General features: G+C 40.4%; 1 protein-coding gene across 1 annotated transcript in view; it reads left to right on the forward strand.

Annotated features, from left to right (window-relative positions):
• LOC111978790 (collagen alpha-1(XXI) chain-like) overlaps positions 1–12,049 on the forward strand; it is an 89,212-nt gene extending 77,163 nt beyond the window's left edge. The window contains exons 20-29 of the mRNA XM_070448593.1: positions 274–327; positions 533–604; positions 1,480–1,515; positions 3,818–3,862; positions 7,393–7,425; positions 7,538–7,684; positions 7,789–7,843; positions 7,929–8,123; positions 8,230–8,307; positions 10,216–12,049. Coding sequence (XP_070304694.1) covers positions 274–327; positions 533–604; positions 1,480–1,515; positions 3,818–3,862; positions 7,393–7,425; positions 7,538–7,684; positions 7,789–7,843; positions 7,929–8,123; positions 8,230–8,307; positions 10,216–10,406 — 906 coding nt within the window. The 3' untranslated portion in view covers positions 10,407–12,049. The remainder of the gene's footprint in view (positions 1–273; positions 328–532; positions 605–1,479; positions 1,516–3,817; positions 3,863–7,392; positions 7,426–7,537; positions 7,685–7,788; positions 7,844–7,928; positions 8,124–8,229; positions 8,308–10,215) is intronic.
• Positions 12,050–13,420: the final 1,371 nt, after the last annotated feature.

Below are 13,420 nucleotides of genomic sequence, written 5' to 3' on the forward strand. Positions count from 1 at the left end.
TGGCACAGGAGTGAAATAGTAGTTTATGGACATGAGCAGTGTTTTCATATTCATGGTTTCGTTTCAGACAGCAGTTATTGGAGCACATTCGTTTAGAAAAATCAATTGTCGCCTAAAACTCTAATGYTGATTATGAGCTTTTCTTTTTCTCCACAGCAGTATTTTATGATTTCAAAGCAGAATTTTATTTCCATATCAGTATCTACTGTGGTTTGTGTGCTATGTCTTACCATAGAATTCCGCCTTTAACTAATTACATTTTTTCAAATAAAGGGAAACAAAGGTGAAAGTGGACTACCAGGTCAACCAGGGGTTTCAGGACCAGAGGTCAACATTTAACATTTCATATCTKTTGATTATGTCTATTGTGAATGTAAATAGACAGTAAAGGTGATACATGACACAATTTAGAACTGTTTTCAGTACGATGTAAGCTACAGAACGTCTAAAAGACGAAGTGTCCTTACCATGTTCTTACCATATGTTCTTACTATGTACAGTATGATGCTTGATTGAATGAATGCTATTCCAGGGCATGTCAGGTGACCCTGGAATAGCAGGTCAGCCAGGACACCCAGGAATGCCAGGCTTGACAGGACCTAAGGTATTTACAGGCTCCTACAAAATCACTCTTAACTGCTGGGRAAATACTGTGTCTTGACAGTTTGATAGGGATTTACCTGTGTGTAGGCCTATTTAGCAATTACTGGAATTATTGGAATTAGCAATTATAGTCATTTTCACAAAATGTTCTGTTCAAAGAGGATCTSACATCCTTTTGAAATTGATATAAATGTTTTCTTCTTCTGAGATGTAGTGTACGATTGAGCTGGGATTGAGCATTAGGAATGTTTTCTGCAAATGTTTTCAGTGTTGCCATCCCGATCACATTTTGTTTATTTAATGAGAGAGGAAAAATACAGACGTTGCATTTTGATTAAGAATTAGGAGCCAGAAACCTACTTTATGGTGAGCTGTGTTTCCAGATTTACCTCCATTAACTTCAATAAAGAATATTAATTTATACTACAGCAAACAAGCAAGTCTTTCATGGGATGAAATAAATAAATTACCCCAAGGACTGCAATTTACAGGTGAGGGTTAATCGAATGCAGTAAAATACATAATTGATCTATAACAGTATTGTTTACAGGAACTGTTTCACAGACATTTYTTGAGACAATAGTTTACCATTTCAGAAATATCATAAACAGTACTTTTCAGTTTGCCTTTCATTTCATTTCTACCACTTCAGGACAAGTTGCAATCTTACTACAAAATATCTGAAAAAACGAGTGAAACACTACAAGAGGCTTGTATAATGTTGAACATACTGTCATCTGTCATATCCATGGCATGTGTCATGGATGTGGTGCAGTATGTGGGTATTGAAGTTGAAACATTTGTAATCGTAACTCTATATTCTCTTACTGCCCATAAGAATAACATATGATTGCGGTGTCGTTTCTATCTCACCAGGGAAAAAGGGGAGATCCAGGTGAACGAGGAGGGGAGGTATTCATAACATTTAATTTGGGTTTTCTTATGTAACACCTGATGATATTTCAAACCCATTAGCAACACCTGAGGCTTTGGATGGAGAGTCTGTCCTCATGTTCCAGACATTTCAAGTATTCAGTTTGATTGTATTTTGCCATGTTGCTCAGACCAAGAGAACAAATAATGGTATACAGCAAAGAATGAAAGTGAACATACTGTAACTGTAGAACATATTGAAAAGTWATTTTTACTTATGGACCAGAGATTGCTTGGGAAAACATAAATAGAGGTTGCTACATTTTCCATTTACAAAAGACCGCTTGGGGTGTAATCGGATGCTCGGTTCACTACCTCCTTCCAAATGTGGTTGCTTTCATTTAGCCGGAGTGGAATCATGTTGAACAACCTCTTAATTTAATGTCATGGAAAACAGGGACAGCTATGATCTTTGTGGGAAAAACTAGGTAGCATACCGAGTCAAATGACAATGTCACCACAGGACTGCGGTTAAGAAGTCACTTGGACTGAGTCTCTGGATGTAAAATATCCATTAAACTGACTGTCATGGACATACAGTTGAAGTCGGAGGTTTACATACATCTTAGCAAAATACATTTAAACTCAGCTTTTCACAATTCCTGACATTTAATCAGAGTAAAAATTCCCTGTCTTAGGTCAGTTAGGATGACCACTTTATTTTAAGAATGTGAAATGTCAGAATAATAGTAGAGAATGATTTACACTCTATTAGTATTTGGTAGCATTGCCTTTAAATTGTTTAACTTGGRTCAAACGTTTTGGGTAGCCTTCYACAAGCTTCCCACAATAATTTGGGTGAATTTTGTCCCATTCCTCCTGACAGAGCTGGTGTAACTGAGTCAGGTTTGTAGGCCTCCTTGCTCGCACACGCTTTTTCAGTTCTGCCCACAGATTTTCCATAGAATTGAGGTCAGGGCTTTGTGATGGCCACTCCAATACCTTGACTTTATTGTCCTTAAGCCATTTTGCCACAACTTTGCAAGTATGCTTGGGTCATTGTCCATTTTGGAAGATCCATTAGCGACCAAGCTTTAACTTCCTGACTGATGTCTTGAGATGTTGCTTCAATATATCCACATAATTTTACATCCTCATGATGCCATCTATTTTGTGATGTGCACCAGTCCCTCCTGCAGCAAAGCACCCCCAAAACATGATGCTGCCACCCCCGTGCTTCACGTTGGGTTGGTGGTGTTCGGCTTGCAAGCCTCCCCTTTTACCTCCAAACATAACGATGGTCATTATGGCCAAACAGTTCTATTTTTGTTTCATCAGACCAGAGGACATTTCTCCAAAAAGTACGATCTTTGTCCCCATGTGCAGTTGCAAAACCGTAGTCTGGCTTTTTTATGGCGGTTTTGGAGCAGTGGCTTCTTCCTTGCTGCGGCGGCCTTTCAGGTTATGTCGATATAGATACTTGTTTACTGTGGATATAGATACTTTTGTACTGTTTCCTCCAGCATCTTCACAAGGTCCTTTGCTGTTGTTCCGGGATTGATTTGCACTTTTCGACCAAAGTACGTTCATCTTCTGGGCGACAGAACGCGTCTCCTTCCTGAGCGGTATGATGACTGCGTGGTCCCATGGTGTTTATACTTGCATACTATTGTTTGTACAGATGAACGTGGCACCTTCAGGTGTGGAAATTGCTCCCAAGGTGAACCAGACTGTGGAGGTCTACAAAAGTTTTCTGAGGTCTTGGCTGATTTCTTTTTGATTTTCCCATGATGTCAAGCAAATAGGCACTGAGTTTGAAGGTAGGCCTTGAAATACATCCACAGGTACACCTCCAATTGACTCAAATGATGTCAATTATCCTATCAGAAACATCTAAAGCCATGACATCATTTCTGGAATTTTCCAAGCTGTTTAAAGGCACAGTCAATTTAGTGTATGTAAACTTCTGACCCACTGGAATTGAGATACAGTGAAATAATCTGTCTGTTAACAATWGTTGAGAAMATGACTTGTCATGCACAAAGTAGATGTCCTAACCGACTTGCCAAAACTATAGTTTGTTAACAAGAAATTTGTGGAGTGGTTGAAAAATGAGTTTTAATGAATCCAACCTAAGTGTATGTAAACTTCTGACTTCAACTGTAGCAACAACCTTTCCTTAAAATCTCATTCTAAAATCATGACTGGCAAATTTGAAATCTGTTCTGAAGGACAATGACTTGATTACTGAAGACCTTACATTTAATCACAAGCAAAAATTACAAAAACATTGTACGACTAAAAACAAACATCATAATTGCTAGTTGAATTTTCTCTACAGGGATTAAGAGGTGAAAAGGGAGATATGGGGATTCCAGGTAATCATGTAAGTTGCACTTCCTATGATTACAGTGCATTTGGAAAGTATTCAGACTCCTTGGCTTTTCCCACATTTTGTTACGTTACAGCCTTATTCTAAAATGCATTAAATTGTTTTTCCCCTCATCATTCTATACATAATACCCCATAATKACAAAGCAAAGGCAGGTTTTTGAAAGGCTTGCAAATGTATAAAAAAACAAAAACTGAAATATCACATTTACATAAGTWTTCAGACCCTTTACTTAGTACTTTATTGAAGCACCTTTGGCAGCATTTACAGCCTCGAGTCTTCTTGGGTATGAGGCTACAAGCTTGGCACACCTTTATTTGGGGAGTTTCTCCCATTCTTCTCTGCAGATCCTCTCAAGCTTAGTCATGTTGGAAGKGGAGTGTCGCTGAACAACTATTTTCAGGTTTCTCCAGAGATGTTCGATCGGGTTCAAGTCTGGGCTCTGGCTGGGCCACTCAAGGACATTCAGACGTGTCCCGAAGCCACTCYTGCATTGTCTTGGCTGTGTGCTTAGGGTCGTTGTCCTGTTGGAAGGTAAACTTTCGCCCCAGTCTGTGGTCCTGAGCAGGTTTTCATCTCTCTATACTTTGCTCTGTTCATCTTTCCCTCGATCCTGACTAGTCTCCCAGTCCCTAACGCTGAAAAACATCCCCACAGCATGATGCTGCAACCACCATGCTTCACTGTCGGGATGGTGCCAGATTTCCTCCAGACGTGACTCTTGGCATTCAGGCCAAAGAGTTCAATGATGGTTTCATCAGACCAGAGAGTCTTGTTTCTCATGGTCTGAGAGTYCTTTAGGTGTCTTTTGGCAAACTCCAAGCGGGTTGTCATGTGCCTTTTACTGAGGAGTGGCTTCCGTCTGGCCACTCTACCATAAAGGCCTGATTGGTGGAGTGCTACAGAGATGTTTATCCTTCTGGAAGATTCTCCCATCTCCTCAGAGGAACTCTGGAACTCTGTCAGAGTGACCATCGGGTTCTTGGTCATCTCCCTGACCAAGGCCCTTCTCCAAGGCCCGATTGTTCAGTTTGGCTGGGCGGCCAGCTCTAGGAAGAGTCTTGGTGGTTCTAAACTTCTTCCATTTAAGAATGATATAGGCCACTGTGTTCTTGGCAACCTTCAATGCTGCAGGAATTTTTGGGGTACTTCCCTTAGATCTGATTCCTTAGACCTTCCTTAGATCTGTGCCTCGACACAATCCTGTCTTGGAGCTCTACGAACAGTTCCTTCGACCTCATGGTTTGGTTTTTGCTCTGACATGCACTGTCAACTGTAGGACCTTATATAAATAGGTGTGTGCTTTCCAAATCATGTCCAATCAATTGAATTTACCACAGGTGGACTGAATTTACCACAGGTGGATCATCTCAAGGATGATCAATGGAAACAGGTTGCACCTGAGCTCAATTTGGAGTCTCATAACAAAGGGTCTGAATACTTATGTAAATACTAAAAACCCTATTTTGCTTTGTCGTTATGGGGTATTTTGTGTAGTTTGATGAGGAAAAAAATGAATTTAGTCMATTTTAGAATAAGGCTGTAACATAACAAAATGTGGAAAAAGTCAAGGGGTCTGAATACTTTTCAATTGCACAGTACATCAATGATTGAATTATGGCTATAATATAAAAGTATTTTATCCAATTGGACAGTTGATTGGACAGTAGCCTCGGAAGCCCAGTTACATAGTACTTAATGCTTGCAAATGCTATGATTTTTCAATGTGAAACTGTTCTAACCACATTACAGTGATTCTTCCATAGCCTACACTACAGGTCAAAAGTTTTAGAACACTTACTCATTCAAGGGTTTTTCTTTATATTTACTGTTTTCTACATTGTAGAATAATAATGAAGACATCAAAACTATGAAATAACAAACATGGAATCATGTAGTAAGCACACAAAAACTAACTACACTTGTAGTTAACACAAAAAAGTGTTAATCCGAGATTCTTCAGATAGCCACCCTTTGCCTTGATGACAGCTTTGCACACTCTTGGCATTCTCTCAACCAGCTTCATGAGGTAGTCACCTGGAATGCATTTAAATTAACAGGTGCTTGTTCTTAAAAGTTAATTTGTGGAATTTCTTTCCTTCTTAATGCGTTTGAACCAATCAGTTGTGTTGTGACAAGGTAGGGGGGTATACAGAAGATTGCCCTATTTGGTAAAATACCAAGTCCATATTATGGCAAGAACATCTCAGATAAGCAAAGAGAAATGACAGTCTATCATTACTTTAAGACATGAAGGTCAGTCAACACGGAACATTTCAAGAACTTTGAAAGTTTCTTCAAGTGCAGTCGCAAAAACCATCAGTCGCTATGATGAAACTGGCTCTCATGAAGACYGCTGCAGGAATGGAAGACCCAGAGTTACCTCTGCTGCAGAGGATAAGCTCATTAGAGTTACTAGCCTCAGAATTTGCTGCCCAAATAAATGTTTCACAGAGTTGAAGTAACACATCACAACATCAACTGTTCAGAGGAGACTGTGTGAATCAGGCCTTCATGGTCGAATTGCTGCAAAGAAACCACTACTAAAGGACACCATTAAGAAGAAGAGACTTGCTTGGGCCAAGAAACAYGAGCAATGGACATTAGACTGGTGGAATTTTGTACCTTTGTCTRGAGTCCAAATTGGAGATTTTTKGTTCTAACCGCTGTGTCTTTGAGAGACGCKGTGTGGGTGAACGGATGATCTCCACATGTGTATTTCCCACTGTAAAGCATGGAGGAGGAGGTGTTATGGTGTGGGGGTGCTTTGCTGGTGACACTGTCTGTGATTTACTTAGAATTCAAGGCACACTTAACCAGCATGGCTACTACATAATTCTGCAGTGATACGCTATCCCATCTGGTTTGCGCTTAGTGGGACWATCATTTGTTTTCAACAGGACCATGACCCAAAACACACCTCCAGGYTGTGTTACCAAGAAGGAGAGTGATTGAGTGCTGCATCAGATGACCTGGCCTCCACAATCCCCCGACCTCAAMCAAATCGAGAYGGTTTGGGAAGAGTTKGACCGCAGAGTGAAAGAAAAGCAGCCAGCAAGTGCTCAGCATATGTGGGAACTCCTTCAAGACTGTTGTAAAAGAATTCCAGGTGAATCTGGTTTAGAGAATGCCAAGAGCGTGCAAAGCTGTCATCAAAGCAAAGGGTGGCTATTTGAAGAATCTCAAATCTCAAATATATTTTGTGTTATGTGTTATTTCATAGTTTTCATGTCTTCACTATTATTCTACAATTTAGAAAATAGTACAAATAAAGAAAACCCTTGAATGAGTAGGTGTTCTAAAACKTTTGACCGGTAGTGTATATAATTCATAACTAAGAATATTTTCCTCGTCACAATGTATTAATTTCATATTGTAGACTAGCACTGACTATGTTGTAATACACTCATGTAGAGGAATTGTATTGGAAATGTGGTAGTATGGGAACAACTCTCAAATTGAGTTGTGATTTGAATTGTGATTAAGCAACATTACTAATCAGCCATCATCACTTTGATTGATAGGGCTCTAATGGCTCATCGGGACAAAAAGGGGGGGTAAGTCTGTCATTGACTTCTGTAAGTTGCTATAGCCCTGAATAGCCAAACATTCGTCCTCATCTAGAGTATAGCATTGTGTGTACTTATACTATGCTCTTGTGCATGCCAGAAAGGGACAACAGGAGACCCCGGTCAGAGGGGATTGGGAGGTCACCAAGGCCAGCCAGGATTATCAGGGCAGACAGGCCCGTCTGGGCCTCGAGGACAGAGCGGTGATGTTGGGCCTCCTGGGCCACCTGGACTAGAGGGTAGACCTGTATGTAACCCACCAGTACACTCACCACCATGCATGGTCTCACATTCAACTGCTCATTTATCAACAATCATCATAATTGTTCCATCAATGTCACATCTCCACAGGGAAGGAAGATGTCCAAGCAAATCATTCAGCAAATATGCAGAGAGGTACTTAGATGTGAGTATTGATCAAGTTTGATAATTGCTGTATTCTCTATACTGCACCTATATCTGAGCCCCCCTCCATTGTSTTTTTATCCCAGTGGAGATGCCTTCGCTACTCCTCAGTAACCAGCAGCAAAGTTACTGTGACCACTGCCAAAGCAGGGACGGGACTCCCGGAGTACCAGGCCCTGTTGGACCCCAGGGATCAAGGGGCTTTACTGGGAACCCTGGTTCCATTGGACAGCCGGGCCATCCAGGTCGACCTGGGCGTCCTGGGATGTGTGGCTTGAAAGGTAGGACTCAATTAATCTGTGCAGTATGTAYGGGTAAACAGTCGAGTAGAACGTAAGTAAACATTGGATTTTACTGGAACACATTGCRTTCTATTTGTGTTTCCAGGAGATCCAGGAATAAAGGGGGAGAAGGGGAGTCCAGGAAGAGCAGAGATTGGAGATCCGGGAACACCAGGGTCTCCAGGTAAAATATGAAATATATTTACTCCATATGGTATGCTACTGCACATCAAATTGTATATAATGTTCATTCGGAAAGTATTCAGACCCTTTGACTTTTTCCACATTTTGTTGGTTACAGCCTAATTCTAAAATGTATTAAATAAAAATCTCATCAGTCTACACACAATACCCCATAAAAAACAGAAATGCCTTATTTACACAAGTATTCAGACCCTTTGCTAATAAATTCGAAATTGAGCACAGGTTCATCCTGTTTCCATTGATCATCCTTGAGATGTTTCTACAACTTCATTGGAGTCAACCTGTTGTAAATTAAATTGATTGGACATGATTTGGAAAGGCACACACCTGTCTATATAAGTTCCCACAGTTGACAGTGCATGTCAGAGCAAAAACCAAGCCATGAGGTCGAAGGAAATGTCTGTAGAGCACCGAGACAGGATTGTGTTGAGGCACAGATCTGGGGAAGGGTACCAAAACATTGCTGCACCATTGAAGGTTTGCAAGAACACAGTGGCCTCCATCATTCTTAAATGGAAAAAGTGTGGAATCACCAAGACTCTTCCTAGAGCTGGCCGCCCGGCCAAACTGAGCAATCGGATGAGAATGGCCTTGGTCAGGGAGGTGACCAAGAACTTGATGGTCACTGACAGAGCTCTAGAGTTCCTCTGTAAAGATGGGAGAACCTTCCAGAAAGACAAACATCTCTGCTGCACAACCCAGTCAGGGCATTATGGTAGAGAGGCCGGACGGAAGCCACTCCTCAGTAAAAGGCACATGACAGCCCGCTTGGAGTTTGCCAAAAGGCACCTAAAGGACTCTCAGACCATAAGAAACAAGATTCTCTGGTCTGCTGAAACCAAGATTGAACTCTTTGGCCTGAATGCCAAGCGTCACATCTGGAGGAAATCTGGCACCATCCCTAYGGTGAAGCATGGTGTTGGCAGCATCATGCTGTGGGGATGTTTTTCAGCGGCAGGGACTGGGAGACTAGTCAGGATCGAGGGAAAGATGAACAGAGTAAAGTACAGAGAGATCATTGATGAAAACCTGCTCYAGAGTGCTCAGGACCTCAGACTGGGGCGAAGGTTTACCTTCCAACAGGACAACGACCCTAATCACACAGCCAAGACAGACAAGGCAGGAGTGACTTCCGGACAAGTCTCTGAATGTCCTTGAGTGGCCCAGCCAGAGCCCAGACTTGAACCGATTCGAACATCTCTGGAGAGACCTGAAAAAAGCTGTGCAGCGACACTCCCTAGAATGGGAGAAACTCCCCAAATACAGGTGTGCCAAGCTTGTTGCATCATACCCCAAAAGACTCCAGGCTGTAATCGCTGCCAAAGTAATTGCTGTGTTTCCAAATAAAGGGTCTGAATACTTATGTAAATGTGATATTTCCGGGTAAAAAAAWAWWAATAAATTGCTAACATTTCTAAAAACCTGTTTTTGCTTTGTCATTATGGGCTATTGTTTGTAGATTGATGAAGAAAAAAACAATTCATCCATTTTAGAATAAGGGTGTAAAGTAACTAAATGTGGAAAAAGTCAAGGGGTCTGAATACTTTCCAATTGCACTGTATGTAATATAATTATTTCTACTTGGGTAGTCAAGATAGAAATGAAATCAGTACAATTATTTTAATATTGATGTGTCTGGGTCACTGCACATTGTTCCAATCATGTCCTTGGTCCWAGCTGTTTGAGACTTTCTGGGAGTCATTTCATGTCTATTGCAACCTGTTTTCCCTCTTCTGCAGATAAACACACTGTTCGCCTTTTGTGACCTTAACTACCCCGATTCAGTAAAAACYGATCAAATAACAGGATTAGGAATTGTTGGCAACCAGTAGAACATGTTTTGGAACGACAAGAGAAACACCTAATTTGTAATTGTCTACTTTCCCAGGTCCAATGGGTCCCCAGGGAGACAGTAAACCAGGTCATCCAGGGAAACCAGGACCCCCTGGCCTAAACGGGGAGGAGGGGAAGAGAGGTAACCCTGGGGTGCCTGGYCAGCCAGGGGTGTGCCATCTATCCATGTGTTACGGTGTCATGATGAGGAGCAGGGATCCTTTTAGTAAAGGACCAAACTATTGACCCAACATGGCAGCAAGCAGGCAGGCAATCGAACAGTCTGGAGTTGATGCATAACGCTCAAAGAAAAACAGCAAATCTTTCCAATCTCAGGAAGATCACATTTCTTACAGTATATCCCCTCAGTCACGGAAACAGGAAGTACCTCTTAACATGTACGGTATATAGCAAAGATATCCATGTGCGTCCTTTCATGAGCTTTCTCAAGCCCAGTTTATACCTGGTTCTAACATTTGTCCTTTGTCCTGATCTTGTCTTGTGCCCACATTTAGATGATTAAAATATGCATTGTGATATGATTGGGATCAGATCTTCCWGACCCCCTTAGATAGTCAGGAACACATTGTGTCTGGATATCTTACAAGTGTAGAGGGATCTGAACAGTGAAACACTTTAAATCATCATTATCCCGCCTCYTAWAATCATTGACAGATGGCACCATTGACTTCCCACTGGGAACACACTAGTTGAATCAATGTTGTTTCCACATAATKTCAATGAAATTACGTTGAACCAACTTGAAATAGACGCTGAATTGACKTCTGAGCCCAGTGGGTTATGCCGTCATTATGTCTTCATTCTGTTCTTGTCACATTCTGATTTGTTATGTCACAAGCTCCATTTTGCTTTAAAGGGACAGTGTGAAGTCTATAGGAACAGCTACAGGGGGGAAAATTGCACTATCCCTTTAAGGAATGATAGTATTTGCTCCTACATTTGGTTGACTTTGGTTGGCATTGGTTGGATTCTGGGGCAAACTGTAATCCAATGTTAAGAATTCTGCACTGCTCAAACAAGTACAAAGTAATAAAGGGCTGCACCTCCACTTGGACAGCGCTGATGATACAATTTATTGCTATACCAATTTATTGCTCTATACTGCCCCCTGTTGCTTTTTTTGCACCATACTTTCTGAATGGTCACCCAGAATTGGTCACCCCTACATTTGTTTACCAAATTTGTTTGTAGTTATATATGCAATGTTTAAACACCCGTATAATTATAATTTGTAAATTGATGAATGCAATTATTGTCAACAACATCTAAAGAATTATTAGAAMATTTCTGGGCAAATCTGTGAGCTTGCTACTGTATCTCTAGAACAGAGGCTGCTATGTTCAAAAGCCAAATGTTTTATCATCTAAAACAAAACCTTGTGAGCATTACTGCAATTTTAGTTTATATTCCTTTTTTTCACAATAACTCGTTTGTGTATTGTATGAAAATACAGAAATACACATTTTTCTTACGTAAAGGATACCTAGTATAACAAATGTAAACCTGGGAAATCCTATCTACTTTCAGTCAAAAGAGTGAGGGTGAAAAGAAACATGTTGACATCTTGACTTCATCTGAAGTTTGCTGTGTCTGTTGCAAATTCTTTGCTCTTAGTGGATATATGCATTTATGTGCCTGAGTACCTTACCTTTCCGTACCATACCTAATGTTACCTTAGCCTAGCAAGTTTAAGTATTTTTTGTTATTTATTAAACTGAGCTAATCGATTGTGTATTAATGGGCTTTWCCTGTGAGAGCTTGGTCTGTTTTATTTTTGCTGTGTCTGATTTTATAAAACAAAATTATGTTTAATTGTGACCTTTGCAGTGATTTTTGGTATCCTTAATTAAATCATTTTTTATGACTTATGAAGTTATTTTTGTTTTATTTCTTTGTGTGTTGTGTCATGCAAATTAAATAAGAATTCCACCMTTTTGTTGTGTTACAGCCTGAATTTAAAATGTATTGAGATTGAGATTTTGTGTCCCTGGCCTACACACAATACCCCATAATGCCAAAGTGGAATTATGTTTTCCCTCCAAAAWAARGCAGACATTGAATATCCCTTTGAGCATGGTAAAGTTATTAATTACACTTTGGATGGTATATTAATACACCCAGTCACTACAAAGATACAGGCGTCCGTCCTAACTCAGTTGCTGGAGAGAAAGGAAACCTCTCAGGGATTTCACCATGAGCCCAATGTTGACTTTAAAACAGTTATAGAGTTTAATGGCTGTGATAGGAGAAAACTGAGGATGGATCAACAACATTATAGTTACTCTACAATACTAACCTAAATGACAGAGTGGACAAAGCAAGCATGTACAGACTAAAATATTCCAAAACATACATCTTGTTTGCAACAAGGCACTAAAGTAAAACTGCAAAAAAATTGGCAAAGAAATTAASTTTATGTCCTGAACACAAAGTATTATGTTTGTGGCAAATCCAACACAACACATCACTGAGTACCACTCTTCATATTTTCAAGCATGGTGGTGGATGCATGATGTTATGGGTATGCTTGTCATCGGCAAGTACTAGGGTGTTTTTTTTTGTTGGCTAAAAATAAACAAAATAGTGCTAAGCACAGGCAAAATCCTAGAGAAAAACCTGATTTGGTCTGCTTTCCAACAGACAACTGTTTTCCAACAGACAATGGGAGACAAATTCACCTTTCAGCAGGATAATAACCTAAAACACAAGGCCAAATATCCACAGGAGTTGCTTACCAAGATGAAATTGAATGTTCCTGAGTGGCCAAGTTACAGTTTTGACTTAAACCGCTTGAAAATATATGGCAATACTTGAAAAAGTGGCCTGATGACTCAGGCAACCATCAAACACCCTGAACCCCAATGTGTAAAAAGTTGATGAATTAAATAAAATGAAAATGTTTGAAAGAAAGAAATTATATCCCTCAAACGAGGTTATAGTGAGTATTTTCGTAATGTCAACATGCCATCATAAAGGCCTATTATTTAGGCTAGGCCAGGGTTTCCCAAACAGGGTCCCCCCCCCCATCTCCTGTGTGCACGTTTTGGATTTTGCCATAGCACTACACAGCTGCTTCAAATAACAAACTCATTATCATGCTTTGATTATTTGAATCAGCTGTGTAGTGCTAGGGCAAAAAACAAAACGTGCATCTAGGGGGGGCCCAGGACCGAGTTTGGGAAACCTTGGCCTAGGCCATTGAGATCTAATCCTAATGCTCAAAGATTTCACTATCAATT

This window comes from Salvelinus sp. IW2-2015, linkage group LG18 (assembly GCF_002910315.2).
Source record: "Salvelinus sp. IW2-2015 linkage group LG18, ASM291031v2, whole genome shotgun sequence".
In the NCBI taxonomy this organism is placed as follows: Eukaryota; Metazoa; Chordata; class Actinopteri; order Salmoniformes; family Salmonidae; genus Salvelinus; species Salvelinus sp. IW2-2015.